The 19231-nt window shown below is 40.6% G+C and overlaps 1 protein-coding gene across 4 annotated transcripts in view; it reads right to left on the minus strand.

Annotated features, from left to right (window-relative positions):
• The window catches only part of herc3 (HECT and RLD domain containing E3 ubiquitin protein ligase 3), a 41228-nt gene that overhangs the window by 12795 nt on the left and 9202 nt on the right, over nt 1–19231 (minus strand). For all 4 annotated transcript variants that reach the window (XM_086295474.1, XM_086295475.1, XM_086295473.1 and 1 more), the window contains 17 exons: nt 18351–18442; nt 17867–17997; nt 17139–17290; nt 16257–16330; nt 15514–15638; nt 15288–15347; nt 12729–12840; nt 11340–11529; nt 8586–8749; nt 8310–8423; nt 8080–8103; nt 7877–7975; nt 7598–7768; nt 7370–7513; nt 4661–4827; nt 2744–2810; nt 1614–1696 (listed from right to left, as the gene is read on the minus strand). In XM_086295474.1, coding sequence (XP_086151600.1) covers nt 1614–1696; nt 2744–2810; nt 4661–4827; nt 7370–7513; nt 7598–7768; nt 7877–7975; nt 8080–8103; nt 8310–8423; nt 8586–8749; nt 11340–11529; nt 12729–12840; nt 15288–15347; nt 15514–15638; nt 16257–16330; nt 17139–17290; nt 17867–17997; nt 18351–18442 — 1969 coding nt within the window. The remainder of the gene's footprint in view (nt 1–1613; nt 1697–2743; nt 2811–4660; nt 4828–7369; nt 7514–7597; nt 7769–7876; nt 7976–8079; nt 8104–8309; nt 8424–8585; nt 8750–11339; nt 11530–12728; nt 12841–15287; nt 15348–15513; nt 15639–16256; nt 16331–17138; nt 17291–17866; nt 17998–18350; nt 18443–19231) is intronic.

A 19231-nucleotide genomic window follows, 5' to 3' on the forward strand; every position in this document is an offset into this window, starting at 1 on the left:
CTTTTGCATTCTTTCGGAAATGTAGCTGGGTAATTATGTCATTGGCATCGGTGAGCCACTGTCAATATGTGACATATTGAAATCGCGTTTGAATTTGCGCTTGTTTTTTGCTTTCACTTTGCAAATGTCCAGGTGCCTTCTTTTGGCGCACCAAGTCACTCGGGTCAGAACATGGGGTGCCACCATCATTCCACTTCTGACACCAATGTGGCGAGCTCAGACAACGAGGAGACGGAGGTGTCGTTTGGTCTTGCTTCCCGTGAGCTAGCCAGGGAGCACAGCCGTTTATTGACATCTGCAGAAGAACACTGCCGCTAGCTAACTGCTCAGCGCGGCAACCGCACAGCAACAACAACAACACACAGGGCGCCCTCTGACCCCGGAAGGACACACCGTCGCAGCGAGAGGGCGTCACCCGTCACTATGGCAACATAAACAAAACATAACTGTACAAACAGAACCCCGAACAGCCCTGACCCGCTACAATATGCTGCTGAGAATATAGCCCAGAAGAAGCGTATAGTATAGCTTTTATTTTGGAAAGAGCCATTTCTCTGTAATAAACTCTCTTTTCCAAAGATGAGTGATTCCTCAATCAGATACGCAAACGCGCGTTGCAACTTCTTATCTGGTGCGAGTCTTTTATTTTGACAGCGAATGCGCACATGCGGACCACTTATGTGCACCCGTGTAAATAACATAATGTTCTGCCGGGTGTGTTGTTGGTTTTCTCTCGATTTCTGAGTCGACAAGCGCCTTTGTTACTGGGACCAGTCATTTTAAGAAAGGCCCCCATTAGAACCCATGAGAAATGCAAGAAATGCATTATTGCTCAGTCTGCAATATCTTTCCCAGAACAAACACCAATTGCAAATAACATACTAAAAATAAACCTGAAAAATCTGTTTAGAACAGCGTACTATGTTGCAAAGAGTGAACTACCACTGGCAAAATTTAGCAGTCTTTGCAAACTTCAAAAAGCAAATGGCCTAGATCTTGGTTCCACTGTCTCTTACCCGTGACTTCAGCGGAAATTTCAAATTCAGGATCTGACACAGACTGATTCATGTCCTACACAGTTCTTACAAGTTCATAGAAATTTCTGTTCAATTAGAACCAAGTATTTGAGTTGATGATTGTAATTTTTATACAATGTTGTAATTTGTTTTTCAACAATTTTTTGATTAATGTTTTGTTTCCTTTACAATATTATACTTTAATGTATAATATTGTAAAGGAAACAAAACAGGAAACAAAACATCAATCAAAAAAATTGCTCTCTTTTTTATTCGGGCTACTTACATTTATTTTTGGCTACCAAAAACTGAAGAGTCCCTGCCCGAAGGGCTACCAGGGATTTTGAAATTTTGAGAGCCCTGCAGGTGCTTTCTATCCAGCATTGACACACATTCACATTCCCATGGATGCATGGGAGAGCAACTTGGGGTTAGTATCTTGCCCAAGTATATTTGACCGGAGCAGACGGGGATTGAACCACCAACCTTCCGATTAGTAGGTGACCTGCTCTGCCTCCTGAAATACCGACTGAAACGTGCTGAAAAGTCAGCTTAAATTTTCAGTGTGCGTTTTTTTGATTTGTCGAGTCACCAAACCTGTTGTTTTTGTCCACAGCGACGCTCTCTCCTCCGGGAATCAGCTCCTTGACTTCTGTCATCCCGTAGTTCTCCCTGGTGATCTAAGACATGAGCACAACAAACAGACTCACTGTGGAGTTTTTTTACGTTGCAAAAGTGCACAAGCCGCACAAGATAATTGCAGCTTTATTTTTTTAACATTTTAAAGTTAAAGAAGTCCTGTGATGCTCCAGTTTTGTTTTTTGGTTTTTTCCAAACACCAAAACCGTCTGTCAGCTAAACCTCACACACACACATATTTTCCTCTGCAGTCAAAGACTGTTTTAGGCCCTTCTTCTGTATCACAGATCTTTACAACCAAGGATCCCTTAACATGTGCTGTACTTCATTTTCAGTTAACCCCACATTGTAGAAGCCAGAGGATCAATTCAATTCAATTGTCTTATTTATATAGCGCCAAATCAGTCGTCTCAAGGCTCTTCATATTGTAAGGTAAACACCCTAGTGCCTGTGTGGTACACAGATTAAAATGTATGTCAATCAATTACAGAGACTCCTGATCCAAACTTGTTATGTATATAAAGCACACGTGTCCACAATATCAATTTCTTCCATTCTAACCTCTCCATCACCACCATGAGGGAGACCAACGAGCCATCAAAGGACATCAGGGACAAGATTGTAGACCTGCACAAGGCTGGAATGGGCCACAAGACCATTAGCAAGAAGCGTGGAGAGAAGGTGACAATGCTGGTGTGATTATTTGGAAATGCAAGAAATATAAACTGATCACCATGAAAAGCCTGCCCTATGGGATGAGGGTGATGCATCACCCCAAAACTGGCAGACAGGACCAAGAACACCATTGGCAATATGCTACGTTGTAATGAACTGAAAATCTTTCACCACCTATGAAGTGTTCAAGATGGCACTTGTAACGGCCAGTCTTAAGTTTGCCAATGAGCAAGAGAAGGCTTGGGAGAAAATGCCGCGGTTAGACGAAACCAAAGATCAGACTCTTTAACATCAACTTGACTTGAAATACGAGATTCTTTGAGTATGAACACCATCCACATAGTCAAGCAGGGAGGTAAAGCCATTTTTCACACACGTGGCATAAAAATCAACAAATAAAAAGTTACACTTACAGCAAAGTTGAGAAGAAACGTCTCCTCCACGTCACTTCCTTCATAGTCTAAAAGCTGTTGTAAACTCCTGGAGAAACAAAGAAATCAACTCATAAAAACCAACACAGAAAACTCAAACTGTCATTTGCTCAGCAGACAGAAGCAAAACAAGGAAAGTTAAAACTGTATTATGGTGTTACACACAGTGTTATAGTCACTGCTTGGAGCTGTAGTAATACAGAACTTGTCGGTAACACTCTTTGCAGCTCTTTGGTGTTATACTTGTATTTAACTCTCAACTCTATCCACGTTTGACCTTTACATTGAAAACCCAGGGATCAGCCGTGCTGCTCCAACAGCTCCGTAGATGAAACAAATCGTGAACACAGGCTCTGTCAGATTAGAGGTGAATTATTAATAATAGGAAATGACTCACAGGGAGTGTTGTGTTAGTTTTCCTGAAAAGAAAATGCTAGATGTTATAACCACCAATAACAGGAAGGACAAATGGGCTGCCAACGGAAATGCTAATTAGCCAAAGGGGATATATTATTATTGTTTTGCAATTTGACCCAAGTTACTCGGCTGAGGTCACAGTACAAAGAAAATATCAAACAATGTTTTATCAGAAAGCAGAGCTGGTGTCTGCTTCTTATCTGTGTGTTGTCTCCACTGTGCTGCCTTTAGCCTGTTGAAGCTGAACGGCTCAAAAAGACAGACAAAATAATAAGAACAAACATTTTAAGATGTAGTGTCCTTTAAGATGGTGTTGTCTCGAGAGCAACAGGCTGCTGCAGCCCGTACGTATCGGTAATCACATTCAATGGATAATCGCAAAATCAATAGTTGACTGGAGACAATTAGGCTGAACGGAAATGCTGACCGTTCCTGCTCTAAATTCAATGAAGTGGCAAACAATCTCACTGCTACTCTGAAAAGCAAAAACACTGCTTATGTAAACAAGTGGCACACGGATTTGGCATCCGGGTGCAGATTTGATCCTAACCCCGATGAAGGTAAACATCCTTCTAAAGGAGGACTATTTCAAGTCGCTGGCCCAAGGCTGAGATATTATCATCACTTTACTCTGACAGCCCTGCGTGTCCAGACTTTCTTCTCTTCTTGCTAATAGGTTAAAATTAATGGAGTCATAATCTTTTTTTATTCCAGGCATTTTTTAAAATCATTGCACCAATTTATTTCTTTGTTTCTGTGGGACAGTAAAGCCCCCAGATTGGGACTTTCTTTATTAGAACAATTTACACGTTTTATATATCGGTCTTCACATATTCATACATTTATCGACTGGCTTCACTCGCCGAGTGTAGACTTGAGATTCAATCTCGCTCATCCTTTTCTTCATCTGCCTCTCTAATCTACTCTCCATCACCTATTAGGGCAAGATTTATTAAACAGAGCAAAACAGCATCTGAGTGCATTCACCAAATAGTGCTAACATTCACTACATTTCACTGTGTGTTATACTTGTATAACTATGCATGTGACAAATAAAGAAGCTTGAACCTTGAACCTAACAGGTGTGTTTAGTTTTACAGGTGATTAAGAAAAATACACAAAAACCCAAAACTGTAAACTTCGTGCTTGATTTAAATATTCTCCTCCTTATATTTTGCACCTTAACTCCCAGAAATACAAATGCTACACAGTAGGTCGCAAAAATCTGTGAGTTCCTTCCTCTTACGCGCAATCTTAGGATTCAGTCTCAGTTTGAAGTCTCATTTTAAGTCATTTTAAGTCTGCGATGCCGTTATTGAAAAAAACCCTGTTCTGCTAAGTTTGATCAAAAATTGAATTCTTTCATTCATTATTTTAAGTCTTTACCAACTCAGAGTACAGATTAACCCTTATATATAAATAAATATATAGATTAAAAAATGAATTAAAAATAAATGGTGAGTTGCAATGTGCCATGTTTACCGGGCTTCGGTGGGTGAGAGCTCTTTGAAGTCCTCCAGCGTGGGTGACACCTCGAGCAGCTTCTTGTAGAGAGCCAGGGGGAAGTGGAGGTCCACCACTGTGGCGTTATAGATGGCCAGACCGCAGATGATCCCGATCAGGTGGAACCAGTTCTGCTCTACAAAACACTGGAGATGCACGCAGAAACATTATTTTCCTGTTGCCTTTCTTTTACCACTTCTCTGTGGCTGAAATCTGAGCAGAGTCTTTGGTGGCATCATGTCAGCTGGCTCAACGTAACTCGACAATTTCTCACATCCCACGAGCTGAAAAATGTTATACGGTACACCAGCAGTAAATTCACACTCACAGAACTATACAAATATGAAAAAGGTACCTTTCTTCTTAACTCTAAGATATCAGAGCTTCGAGGTAAATATGCTATCATAAGGATAGAATAAAGCCAAAATATGGAGATTAAAGTTGTCATTTAAAGTAAACAACTGCCAAAGCTTCTATTACCTCTACAAAATTGTGTAGACGAGTTAGTGAAATCACACTTAAGAATCAGCTTTAGTAACAAGGAAAATTGTTTGTGTTTGTGTGCTAAAAGGGAATTTTTATGATGAGTATAAGGACGCTGAAGAGAAGGGGAAAAAAAGATAAAACTTGGAAGAGTTAGCCAGATTTGTACAAAATGAAAAAAACTGGCAATGGACAGATGTGAGGATGTCAATGGTTACACCCTCGTGCAAGAAAGAGACTGTATGTTGTATCACAAGGCACAAAAACACAAGAAAGCTGATGAAGCTGTTTCACTAACTCATCTACACAAAGCAGTCTGTAGAGGCTATGGCAGCCATGACAGTTGTTTGAATTGAAACAAACAGCTGGTCAGTAGATCACCAGTGGGCTTCATCCAATGATCGCTAAGTATGTGCCTAAAAATACACCAACCATTAACCTACCGAATAGTTGAGATATTCTGGAACAACATAGTGGACCCTGAAACCAACAACACCACCCCTCGAGCGCAACTCGCCACACCAGATCATCTTCCTCCATCTCACTCTATCCCTGACATCCTCCTCTGTCACTCCAACCCTCTGCATGTCCTCCTTCACTACATCCATGAATCTTCTCTGTGGTCTTCCTCTTTTCCTCGTCTCTGGCAGCTCAATCTTTAACATCCTTTTTCCAATATTCACTGTCCCTCCTCTGCACATGTCCAAACCATCTCTTGTCTCCACTCAACCTGAGATGTCCCTTTGGTGTACTCATTTCTAATCATGTCCTTCTGTCTCACTCCAAAAGAAAATCTTGACATCTTCTAGATTATCACTATGGCTGCAACTGTGTGTTATAATTATGTGCCAGAAAAGGAATCTTGGACTATATAAAATAAATGCTACTCTCATGCAAATACCTCTTACTTTTTTACTTAATAATTTTACAAAGAGTTAGTTTAAAAGGGGGGGGGGGGGGGGGGGGGTGATTTTGACCTTAATTTGAATGACAGAGAGGTGACTGACTGAACAGAGCTAATATTATGTTGTTTCCAATCTCAGTCAGCATGACGGTCAAGGCTGAGGGACGAGCTCCCTTATAGAGGTGAGTGTTTTGTAAACCTTAGTGTTCCCACTGACATACAGCATCTCTGTGTATAACTGCAGAAACAGCAGCTCTTCTTCTTGGAAAAAACAGCAGCAGTCAAACAACTGCCAGTCCACATTCGGGTAATCAATTATAGGCCGACTGCTCTTTAGTCCAAAAAAAAAACAAAACAAAAAAACAAACCCAGACAAAAGAAAGCTGAAAGGCTTCAAACTAAAAGGAAAAGGTCAGTGGATTTATTGAAACACTGACTTCTCTTTTTGAGCAACAGATATGACTCGTCCATCCTGCGCATGTCAAAGAGACATTATCTCCAAGGGGCAAATTAGGCTGGACCCCACACAGCCCAGACAAGATGCTTCAAACCTAAAACAAGGCTGAGTGCAATTTACACACACAGCACAGGAGCAGTATGCTTACTAATTACTTAAATCTTCTTTCTTTTCTGACGTCACTGAGATCTCATAATATCATTATTAACCTAAACGCTTTACTTCCCAGAAAACAGCTGAGCTAAAGGCCAACAGCACAGGCTGCTTATTGTCAGCAAGTCCAAATATGTTTCAGTCTGCAGAGTCACAGTATTTTTCTTTTTCTTTCAGAGGTAGAAAAAAAGAAGTGGACCACTGTATGCAGCTTTCAGCTTTGTGACTGAAATGCAATAACCCCTGTAAAGCATGGATTAGCTGTGCTACACTGTTGTGCATTAGGAATTAACCGATGATTTTAGTTCATATCCAAAGTTACTTAAACAGTTGTGTGTTTCTAAATTATCCATAAACTAAATAAATAAATAAGCTGTCTCTGATCTGTCTCTGATGTTTTAAAACACAGTCTCCAGATTAAGTATCATTTTTCTTCTGGATAACCATCTCAAAAGATGAAGTTTCCTATTTGAAGACATTGCAACTACTCATTCATTAAAACCTGTTCACAGCAGGTGCAGCAGTTGGAAAAGAGCTTCGTGTTTAACTGTCTGCAGCAGTGCGGCTCACCGTAATGCTTCAAGTTGAAGGTAATATGCTAAAATTAGACTTAATTATATTTAAATATACTCGATAAATACTTTAACATACTAATTCCACTGCCTGTTAACTGTCAACCAGGGAAACTCACTTTATCTGAGAACCAGAGCAGGTTGGACTCTTTGTAATGAGTGAACATCCCGTACACGGGATCCATCAGCTCCTTCAACAGCAGCAGGAAGAACTCTTTAGTTACGCCGCCTGCGTCTACGGCCTCCTCTCCATCAAAGATCACCTGGAGGGAGGAAGAAGCAGATGAAAAACAAAAACAAATCTTCGCTTTGTCCAAGTTACGCCTCCGGTGAGTGCCGCCTCTCACCTTGAGTGGTTTCTTGAGGTCCACGTCAGAGTACATGGTGAGCTCACGTAGTGTGTCGCTTACTAAATGGCTCCTGCGCACATGGAGCACCAGGTAAGGGTTCCTAGCGAGGTGGGGTTCCAGTGTGAGCAGCATAAAGACATTGTGTAGGTTTGCACCGCTTACTGCCATCTTGGTAACGGACACAGGTGGAGAGAAATGGATGAAACAATGTTCACATGAGAACGAGAACAATTAAGAAACATTTGCTGACACATAAAGTCTGTCAGCAGCGGATACCTGCATTTGCAGTTCAGCATCAGTTTGCAGCATGGTTGTCTTGGCTTTTGCGTTCAGTATGAACGGGTAGGCACACAGGTTTACTGCGGGAAAGTCACTCTGCAGGGAAAACAGAATGAATGCTTAATAAACCATCACCATTTAAATGAATCACATTTATCTATTATCATTTATCTTAATAACTGAGTCTTTAATTCAACTACCTGTGAAGGGGATGATCCCACTTTCTAAAAATGAGAATGAAAGAAAAGTCATCTGATCAAACCTGACACTTGAAAAATAAAAAGACATTTAAAAGTAGAAACGAAGAGATTTTTAAATTCCTTCCAATGCCCGAGTGTTGTTTATGAAACAAGTGGGCAGCAAGAAGAGACAAACAGACCTGACAAACACAGATGCCTTCCCAAAAACCTATCCCAAACTCAGTACTCACAATCTCAGCTTTACTCAGAAACCATTTGAGGTAGTCTTCCTGGATGTCCACGAGGCTGGTGATGTCTGGGATGTAAAAGCGGTTGTACTCCACGTGTTGTGCCTTCAAGTTTACCTGGTAACATGGAACAAAAACCTGCTGATCTCCAGGAAATGTCACAGTACACGGCAGACGACAGATTACCGAGAACCATCTGACCGTGACACAAACACTTCCTTCTTGGATTGTATTGCCGAACAAGCACAGCTGAGAACGGCGAGTGTCGTTTGTGAATACCTTGTGGAGCTTTTCCAGCAGCCGAAGAGTTGCAAGAAAATAGTTCTCATAGAACATGGGCACGAGCACCGTCTTGCCTCCTGTTAGCATAAAGACAACAATGCTCTTGTACATGTCGACCATTCGGGTGAACACGCTGCCATCCACGATACACCACCAGTTGTCTGCAGAGACATAAAAAGGAGAGGAAAATAAATGACCTCAACCAAATACACCATGATATTTTATGGTGGACTCAAGTAGCACTGATGTTGTCAGTTTCTTCTATGATGTATTGGAATTTCAGGAATTACACAATAGCAATGCTTCTGTTTTAGCAGTCAAATGAGCTTGCAAAGAAAAGCGTCTGGACTTCTTTAAGTTACTTGAAGACGTTTCACCTCTCATCCGAGACGCTTCTTCAGTTCTAAGGTCAAATGGTGGAGAGTCCCAGATATAAACCTAGTGGGAGTATCCCACCCACAGAGGGACAAAAGGACCCCCTGATGATCCTCTAATCGCCTGAGCCAAGGTGTGAAACTGGGTGTGGGTCCCAATCAGCCAGAGTTTCGGATGAGTTACTCACCCGAAACTCTGGCTTCTCGGATGAGAGGTGAAACGTCTTCAAGTAACTTAAAGAAGTCCAGGCGCTTTTCTTTGCAAGCTCCTTTGACTACGATGACCTGGATGACTGAGAACCTTCACAGACATTCTGTTTTAGCACTTAAATAATTTAAAGCCACTTCATTAGATACACCTGTTCAACAACTTGTTAACACAAATATCTTATTAGCCAACCACAGGGCAGTAACTAATTAGGGATGTACGCAAGTTCAAACTGAGCACTGAATGGGGAAGAAAGATGATTTAAGTGACTCTGGACGTGGCGTGGTTGTTGTGCTAGATAGGCTGGTGTGAGTATTTCGGAACCTGCTGATATAATTTGAATTTCCCATATAAATATCTTCAGGGTTTACATCGATCGTGGCTCAAGAGTTGGGAGTTCGCCTTGTAATCGGAAGGTTGCCGGTTCGAGCCTCGGCTTGGACAGTCTCAGTCGTTGTGTCCTTGGGCAAGACACTTCACCCGTTGCCTACTGGTGGTGGTCAGAGGGCCCGGTGGCGCCAGTGTCCGGCAGCCTCGCCTCTGTCAGTGCGCCCCAGGGTGGCTGTGGCTACAATGTAGCTTGCCATCACCAGTGTGTGAATGTGTGTGTGAATGGGTGGATGACTGGATATGTAAAGTGCTTTGGGGTCCTTAGGGACTAGTAAAGCGCTATATAAATACAGGCCATTTACACAAAATAGCCTGAGAAGGAGAAACCATCCACTGAGCAGTAGTTCAAAATGTTTTGCTGCCAAAGACCAAAGAGCAGAATGGCAAGACTGCTTCGAGCTGACAATAAGGGCACAGGAACTCAAATAACCACTCGTTACAACCAAGGTATGCAAAAAAGCATCTTTGAACTCACAATATGTCAGACCTGGAAGAAAATGGGCTACAACAACAGAAGAACACACCAGTTGCTACTCATGAGAGTTAAGAACAGGAATTTGAGACCACAGTTCACACAGGCTCAGACAGAAGACTGTAAACATCTTGCCTGGCCTGATGAATCTCCATTTCTGCTGTGACATTCAGATGGCAGGGTTCAAATTTGGCATGAACAACATGAAATCGTGGCTCCATCCTGCCTTGTAATGACAGTTCAGGCTGGTGGTGTGGGGCACATTTTCTTGGCACACTGTGGGACAGTTAGCACCATTTGAGCATAGTTTAAAGCCCACAGCATACCTGAATACTGTTGCTGATAATGTCCATCCCTTTATGACACAGTGTACTGTCCCTTCTGAGGAAGCAGCAGGATAACGCACCACGTCACAAATGTCAAATCATCTCATCGTTTTTGATCATAGCAGTGAGTTCGCTGCACTCAAATGGACTCCACAGTCCAAATCTCAGAGCACATTTGCGATGTGATGGAATGAGAGATTTTCATCATGGACAAATCTGCTGAAACTGTGTGACATTACCGTGTCAATGAGAACCAAAATCTGAGGAATGTTTCCAGCACCTTGTTAAATCGATGCCATGAAGTATTAAAGCAGTTCTGATAGCAAAAAGGGGTCTAAGGTGTAACTAATAAAATGGCCAGTGAATGTATGTTTGTGTGGCGTAGACCAGACATGCATGAACAGTTTTACGCAGCAGTCGGTCACATGTGCAGAGGTGAACAAACCTTTCTCCAGAGCGCTTTTGTCACTTGTCTGTATTATTGCAGCAGCACTATGAATATCTTTGAAAGTGTCAACAACATTTTATGAAATATCATCCAAATATTTAAAATAAATGCACGAAAGTAATTTTCAAGACCCACCAAGAAAAAAAACAAACATTATTATTATTAAACTGATTCATGTGGCCACAGAGTGAAGACTAAACTAGCAGACGGGCTAGTAACTGACCTTTACCTCTGTTAAAACCCCTAGTTTTCCTCAAATATCAGTAGTGAGTTCAAAAATCCATATGAGCCAGGCTCTAATGTTTGAAGATGCTGTGAAAATATTGTTGTCCGGGTGGTGTTTTTTTATCTGTTGCTGACGAAGCACACGTAGCACAGATATGGACGAGGATACCGATATATTCTAAACATCAGCGTAAGCTTAACATGGTGGGACATAGCACAGAGTTGCTGAGCTTCACAGTTCTCAGTTATCTCCCAAAGTCAAATCTGAATGAAAAACTGTATTCAGTGTGGTCGTGCAAATGTAATACCCAATACTTTGCTGGGGTTGGCATCTAGCCGCAGAATAGCCATTGCTAGGGGTATAGTGAGGCGGATGTAGTTTTTGGAGTCCTGCAGGGCCGGGTACTCTGACAATATGAGGTAGATCCTCATGGCCTCGACATCAGGAGGGGAGCGTGGCAGCTGAGGGATCAGCAGGCTCTCAAAACTCTTGGTGGCCTAAACAAGAGAGAGAGGATGCAGACATTACACCCTCTGTTTAGTTACACTGCTCAGAGAAAGAAGATTCATGTTAGAGACAAAATGCAGTCAGAGAATTATTAGGGTTTTACTGTTTTAAAAAAAAAAAAAGAAGAAAAAACAAGCTGAATGTGATGGGATATTTTTATATTTCCAAACAAGCTGGATGAACGAGGCAGCAGCGATAAAACGTCAGTTGCTAAATTTTGCAAGAGGTTATTTAGTGGTTGGGGAAAGAGGCCTCAGCCTGCATCAATCAGACTGAGGCCACTTCAGTCCCAAACATAACATTAGTGCGCCAATGTTAGGAGTCGTCAACCAGTTCTCCATTTTGTGCCATGGATCTGTGGCAGAACTTGATTTACTTTCAAAACATGGATTTTCTTTTTTTCTTTTTTTTTTATTCCACCAAATGAATGGTTACAAAGCAAACCCTGCATGTATTAAACCTGCATCATTAAGGAGCCAAAACACAAAGCGTTTCAGACAAAAATCACTTTCTATCACATTCATTGATACCAATTTCTATGAAAATCACTATGGATTTAGACGTTGGTGACCTACATACAAACAATGAGGTTTTAATTTGGAGTGAGCAGCTGATTTTCAGCAGCAACATCTACAGCCAGAGGCACAGGGGTTCATTAGGATTCACGCAGAACTCCTTCAATTCCTGAGATTAACTGTTTGACACTAAATCTTTCACAGCTCTCACCAGCTTTGTCTGGTGACAGTTACGTTACATTCATTGCTTATGAATCCACTTTATGTGTAATAGCTTAAAAGGTAATTGATTAGGTTATTAGAGTAAACCAAAACATGTATGCTATTTTCTTTAGTATACAAGGGATAGCTCAGTAGGTAGAGTGGTGGCCCCATGATCGGAAGGTCGGGGGTTCAACTCCACTGAACGGCTACCCTGAGGTACCCCTGAGCAAGGTACCGTCCCTACACACTGCTCCCCGGGCGCTGCATTGGTGGCTGCCCACTGCTTCACTGGGTGAATGGGTTAAATGCAGAGGAACTATTTCCCTATGGGGACTAACACATACACATTATTATTCATGCTTCTGGTCAGATAAAGAAAGTCAGACAACAACAGGAGCCATTATCAAACACATGCACCATGTGTCCTTAGAGACATACAGTAAACTGGGTTTGGAGGTTAGAAGCAGTACCTGCTCCATGAGTTCAGAGAAAGCTGGTTTGCTCAGAGTCTCAAACAGCATTCTGACAGAGTTGAGATCGATGCCTGGGATCTTTGGGTTGGTTTTGAAATGGGTATCATCACTGAGAGAAAGCAGATAAAGAAAGATATAAGTGAGATCTCAGCAAAGGATAAAAAACAGAGCTCATATTCAGGGAATTCGTGATAAAGCTTTGATGGAAAGTTGCTTTGGATTAAACACAGGTCTACTCCAAGCTGTCATCCAGCAAGTCAGCTGTGAGTCACCTTTAGGTAGGTGTGATAATACTCACTGCAATATAAGCAATGGTTAAGTATACATGCAGCCTAAATGTATTTACGTCTATCCCTAAGCAGATCTCTTCTTCTGCCTGGGAGATGACGAGAGTGAGAACCAGTTGATAAACACACTCGCTGCTTCGCCTTAAACAACCCTCAACATATCACTGACACTGAGCATTAAAGATTTAGCTATCTGTAAATGACATCTTCCTTCCCTATAGGCACAACAAGACAAATACTGACTGACACAGTGGACTGATCCCTAATGGCAACTATTTACAGCACTGTAGCTCAGGTGGCAGAGCAGGTCAGCCACTAATCAGAAGGTCGGTGGTTCGATCCCAGGCTGCCTCCTGGCTGCATGCCAAATATCCTTGGGCAAGATACTAACCCTGTGTTTGCCTACTGGTGGTGGTCAGAGGGCCTGGTGGCGCCAGTGTCCAGCAGCCTCGCCTCTGTCAGTGCGCCCCAGGGCAGCTGTGGCTACAACGTAGCTTGCCATTGCAATTGTGTGAATGGGTGAATGACTGTAGTGTAAAGCGCTTTGGGGTCCTTAGGGACTGAGTAAAGCGCTATACAAATGCAGGCCATTTACCATTTACCACTCAGTCAGATTAGACGTGATCCTGTGGAGACTGTTTGTCAAAGAGCAAACAGTGCTGCAGATGGTGCAGCGGTTTGTGCTACAAAACTACTGAGTCACAGCAATGACCCATTAAATTCAGAGAACTCTCTGAGCTTAAAGCACCATCTGAGCAGTTTTGGGTCCCAACTGTGATGCTAATACTTCCTGTGCATGGATGTGCTCTGAACAACTGCAGCAAATCCCACAGCTGTACCTAATAAAAGGAGATACAAATACAGTTTTTATGGCTACATTTTTGGGAAGGTTTTCATGTTATTAACTAAGGCAGAAACTAACATTTATTTCCATTTAGTCAGACAATTAGTACAAGTCTGTCCTCCTGTATTTCATATGCACTACTTACTTACTTTATGATGGATGTTACTATTTGTTTTACCTCCTGTGGCATTTCAGTTTTTGAAAGATTCATTTTTCACGCATGTGTCTGTGAGGCCTTTTTTTCCAACCCGGTGACCTCTACAACTCATTCCCAGGACGCGATAAGTATCTGCTGATTAGTTTGTCCTACATACATCATGATGTCAACACACAGGTTGATGGACTCGCACAGATCTCGCTAACCAAACAGATAGCATCTTTCCCAGGCCTGACAATCAGCTGGATAAGATGATATGCATTGATTTGAGGGTATTTGACAGAGAAAGTACATCTTTGTGAGTTGATCACACGGCATGCGTTTCCTTCATTTATGGCACACACCTGAAGGGCTTAAGAAGTTACTCTGTGATGAATCTGTACTAATAAAACGCTAACAGATCCTTCTTGTTTCCTTTTTTTTTTAAACCTTTGTTGGGGACTGTGGTGCCCTTTTTTGTCCTAAAATACTGGGAGAGTTTCTGTGGCAGCATTCAGTGGAAAAACTGCAATTTTGATGTCGAGCGCGACTGCAGTTTGTGCCATCTGTCACCTGCCTGAACCAAGGCCAAATATCCTGAGCATGTGCTATTTTTGGCTCAGCACAGTAGCGATACAGACGTAGCACACGTGCAGCACATAATTGTACTAACTATTTTAAATATGTCGTGCCTGTCTAACATAAATCATTGTCACATTTTCAACCTGCAGAAATCAAACACTTCTTCTAATAATAACACAGACAGTGACGGAGAACGAAGAATAAAATATCTGGTCATAACTTGTCATCCAGATGGTATGCATGCATCCAAGTTTTGTTTGGCAAATACTGACTAAATCCTGCACTATTAAGGTGGGAACTTAAACATTTTTATCACCTCTTAATTAATTATTTCAGCTCTTCTTTACACTTCGCATTTTGGTGCTATATCTTATTAACTGTTAAATGTTTCCTCCTCAAGGTCAACACTGACTTCTTTTTCTTAAAGGTGAAAATAAAATTACAAGTCTGACTTAAGTAAAAGTAGCAAAATCTAATTTATATGAAGTACCTTTTCTAAAGAAAAAATATCTTGTCTATGTAGATTCACTAATACTCTTAGCACTGTAAGCTTTTAGAAAAGCTCTTAGAAAAATGTAAGCTCAGTGGTGTTTTGTCTTCCACTGAAGGTTTTTGCATTAATACATGCAACCGTGCTCCAATATAAAACAAGTCCTGACTGCACTATTTGTGTATTTCTCATATTGATGCAGGTGAGGTCTATGCACCTTTGGTCCAAGAAGCTGGCATTCCAGCACGCCGTCGACGACAGCTGAACTATGACGTCACTGTAAACGAAACACACATTACAATGAAAATGTAACGGGGGAGACTTTCCAGTGATTAAAGTGAATTAAGCTCTGTGTGTATTTGTGTAAACCAATTATATATGAGTCTACATTCTATCTTATAATCTAAAATATCTGACACAATACCCTTTTATCGTTGGCTTACTTTGTGATGCTAGAGTCTGTGTTGTACATCAGTTTCAGCCTCAACGAATTCAAACTTTCATAATTGATTGGTGAGAGACTTTTGCCAATATTAATCACTCTGAAGTCTTCCGAGGGGACAGAGGTCTGTAGAGGGGAAGACAGAGAACACATAACACCACTGTTACAAACACGGAAGACTTTGCTTTGGTCCTTTGCAGTCTGTGTGGCAAAGTTTGATCTGGGTTGCGTCGACAAAATAAAGAGGCCACGCCTGAGATGGAAATGTTTTGGCTAAGCGCTTTACATCTTTATCAGCCTACGTTCCTGACAGTTTGCTTGAAAGTTACATTTTTTTAACCAGATAAAGGCTCCAAATACAGAGTTCCATCAACTGAACTGGTTAAAGCTGAGACATTAACGCCACCCTGTGGTGAAACACTAAACCTAAGTAACACAGACATGATTGCTTGGAGTTTTTGGATGTGATTGCTTAGAATTATACAGCGTGCTGCAGGAAACTAAGAAGCATATGTGTGTCACATACGGTTAATCATTTTTTAATTCCTGATGGTTTTTAGAGTACATCTTTGATTTTCAGTTTCACATTTCTCTATATTTTTAACATGAAAATAAATAACAAAGCATTTATGTAATTCATGAAAATTCAAACAAACAATAACAATGGTAAAACTGGAAGTAAGTATATATTTTTAATTTTAAAAAATGTGATATTTTAGTATTAATCTTTATGAAATCACATACCTGCTCATTAGAGTACAATAAGAAGCTATGGTCTCCTCCACAGATGATTTTGGTCACGGTATACTGTTTTGATTCTAATTAAGAAACATAAAAAAGAGATAGACACTGAACATAATAACAGGGAATAAAATATATATATTTCACACTTTAAATCACTTTAAACTGCATGTGTCTGTAAAGATTCCTCACCTTGAGAAAAAAGATGATACACAGTAATGAAGGATAAAGAATAATACACTGTGGAAGCATAAAGCAATCATAAAGCATTTGGCTCAAAAGCTCTTCTTTGTGCTATTTCAATTTGATATACATGGCAGAATAAATTGTGTTCTTGCAGTCTCCTTACAATATATATATATATATTTTAAATCTCTGCTGTGACTCACACCCCCTAGCCTACATTACAAGCAGATTGCAGGATGATTTCTGGTAAATCCAACAGAAGACACTGCTGTGCAAATACAAGCTGTTTTGGCTGAATACCAACTATCCTCTTGGTTGTTTTGGCAACAGCAACTGGAGCCAAATCAGAAATACCTCCGCAAGACAGTGAAGCAGCAGAGTCTAGCTGGACACTAACAAAGCCCACTGTATCGTTATCAGTCTGTTCTTTCTGTTTTAAGACTTCGTAAATTGTAAATTCTCTCAAAGTTCTCCATTGTCTTCAAGGAAAAAATCGGAAACAAGGTTCCCAGGACCATAATGGTTAGGCCAAATAAAACTGTAACATTCACAGCTGCCTGCCTGGATTTCCACTGCAGTTACCAGTAAAGGCACAAACAGGAAACATGTCTAACAAACGTGAGAAGTGGGAATGAGGCACTTTTAAAAAGGCATTCGGTCACAAGCATATAGGGACTGATCGGCAAGTCCTCTGCTTACCTCTTCTATGGAATTTTCCAGTCAGGAAACTGGCCTTGACAGGAAATGGGCTTCTGGCATCCCCCAGTATTCCTGTTCCCAGCTGGCCATGGCTGTTACAACCAAACGCATATACCACGCCAGAGGAAGGCACGAACGCCAACGTGTGGTGCCTGGCAAAAGGAAAAACCACGAAATGAAGAAACTCAAAAAAGTAAATTTACCACTTTGATAGTTACACGTTTACAGCATTAGATATGCAGTTAACATTATCAAAGGTACCTTACAGCTCTCTGATTTAACATGTTCAGTTTAGATCAGTTGTTTTTGCAGCAGATATTTTTTAATTATTACTAATGTTTATATATTTTTTTAATTTGGATTCTCAAAGAGAAGTTTTGTTCTAACGGTCAAGAGGATAAAAGAAATAACTGAGCAAAAAAAAAGATGCAACAAATGTCTGTGGCTGGAAGCAAAACAATCAAAGCTATTAACATTTAAGGGACAAGGTAACTTTCTATAAGTCTTTTCAGTATTCCTTTCCCATCAGGTGTGGAGAAAATACTAAAACAAAATAAACAAAAAAACACACACCGTACAAGAGAGTTAAAACTGCGGCTTTTTGAGAGTCAAAAAAAAGTTTAAGCTTCATAAACATAGACTTTACTCCAGTGTTGTTTTACTTGGTTCCATGAGATCGTATGGGTATAACCAACAAAAGCCGTCTGTAGGTTTATCAGAGACAGTACCTGCCACAGGTGATTTGGGACACCTCGGTGCCCATGAGCTCCAGCACTCGTCTAGGTAAAAGCTCACTATTGGTGGAGCCGTGACCCAGCTGACCCCACGAGCCATCACCAAACGTAAACAAGCCGCCATCCTGCCAGGAAGAGTAAACACACTGACCTTTTCCGTGCTTTTTTCCATTTAAGAGGGAAACTTTATGCATAGTCTTGCACTAAAACACTTATGGCACACGTTAGGTGGTAGATTAAGATAAGATGGGGTTAGACCGTGTGGTTGGAATAAGACTCAGTTTTTAACTCTGTATTAACAGAGTGTTGTGTAAAATAATATAAATCTCTTGCACCAATTTTTATGGCAGCTAAACAAGAACGACCTAACAAAACAAGACTTTATAATATCTGGTTGCATAATATCTGTTACTAGAAATGGCCAAAATTAAACATCCATATGTAAAGCATGTACAACACAGTTAAACATAAATCATACCTTTGTCAAGGCTGCTGTATGTTCATCTCCACAGCTGATGTAAACAACTTTCTGAGATCTCAAAAATTTGATGTGGCATGGGACGGCACGATCTGTGGAAGGCGACAACACACGAGCAAGTCCACACTGTTAAACACACGATACGATATTATCACAATACTTAACGCACGATACGATATTATTGCAATTTTTTAAAAATATTTTGCGATATTCAGATTCTGTACATAAAGGTAAACTTTATCAATATTTATTTTATCTAATATCAAAGTCTCACACTCAGTCTCTCATTTCAGTCAGTTTTATTGTTGACAAACTGAACGGTTTGTATTACAGTCTAGTCCAACTTAACTGAATGCAACCATCTGGTACAATTATAGCTATTCTGAACTTTGAAATTTATGAAAACTATGCAGCCCCTTCAGCAACTGAAGAATTTGAAAGTAAATTAAAACAAAATATAATTTTACATTAAATAAAAAAGTTTTAAACTTAATTAAAATAAAACATGTCTTAAATTAAAATAAGTAAACTGTCATGTTTATTGCTGCCAAAAAAAAAAGTTACACACATTTGGACAGTGAAGGAATGTCAGGATTCTTGCTCAGAAAAAGGATCAACATGCTCTGAAGTCAGAGCATGTTCCAGTCCACAAAAACTTTTTTTGTAACAAAATATCGATTTCTGCTGTCCCTGTATCGATACATTATTAGCAAACAAAATATCACAATACTACACAGTATCGATTTTCCCCCCCCACCCCTACAAACACTTGTTCAGATTTTTTCTATTTGTACCATCATGAACTTTACAATTACCTGCTAATAGAGGCCTCTAGAGTCTGAGATGTAGCTGCTGGGTTTTTTGCAGTTTCTCTATGTATT

The sequence above is a fragment of the Aulonocara sp. 'chitande type north' Nkhata Bay genome, linkage group LG6, assembly GCF_057382095.1.
Source record: "Aulonocara sp. 'chitande type north' Nkhata Bay isolate Kocher_YH1m ecotype deep benthic linkage group LG6, A_spYH_male_GT1.1, whole genome shotgun sequence".
In the NCBI taxonomy this organism is placed as follows: Eukaryota; Metazoa; Chordata; class Actinopteri; order Cichliformes; family Cichlidae; genus Aulonocara; species Aulonocara sp. 'chitande type north' Nkhata Bay.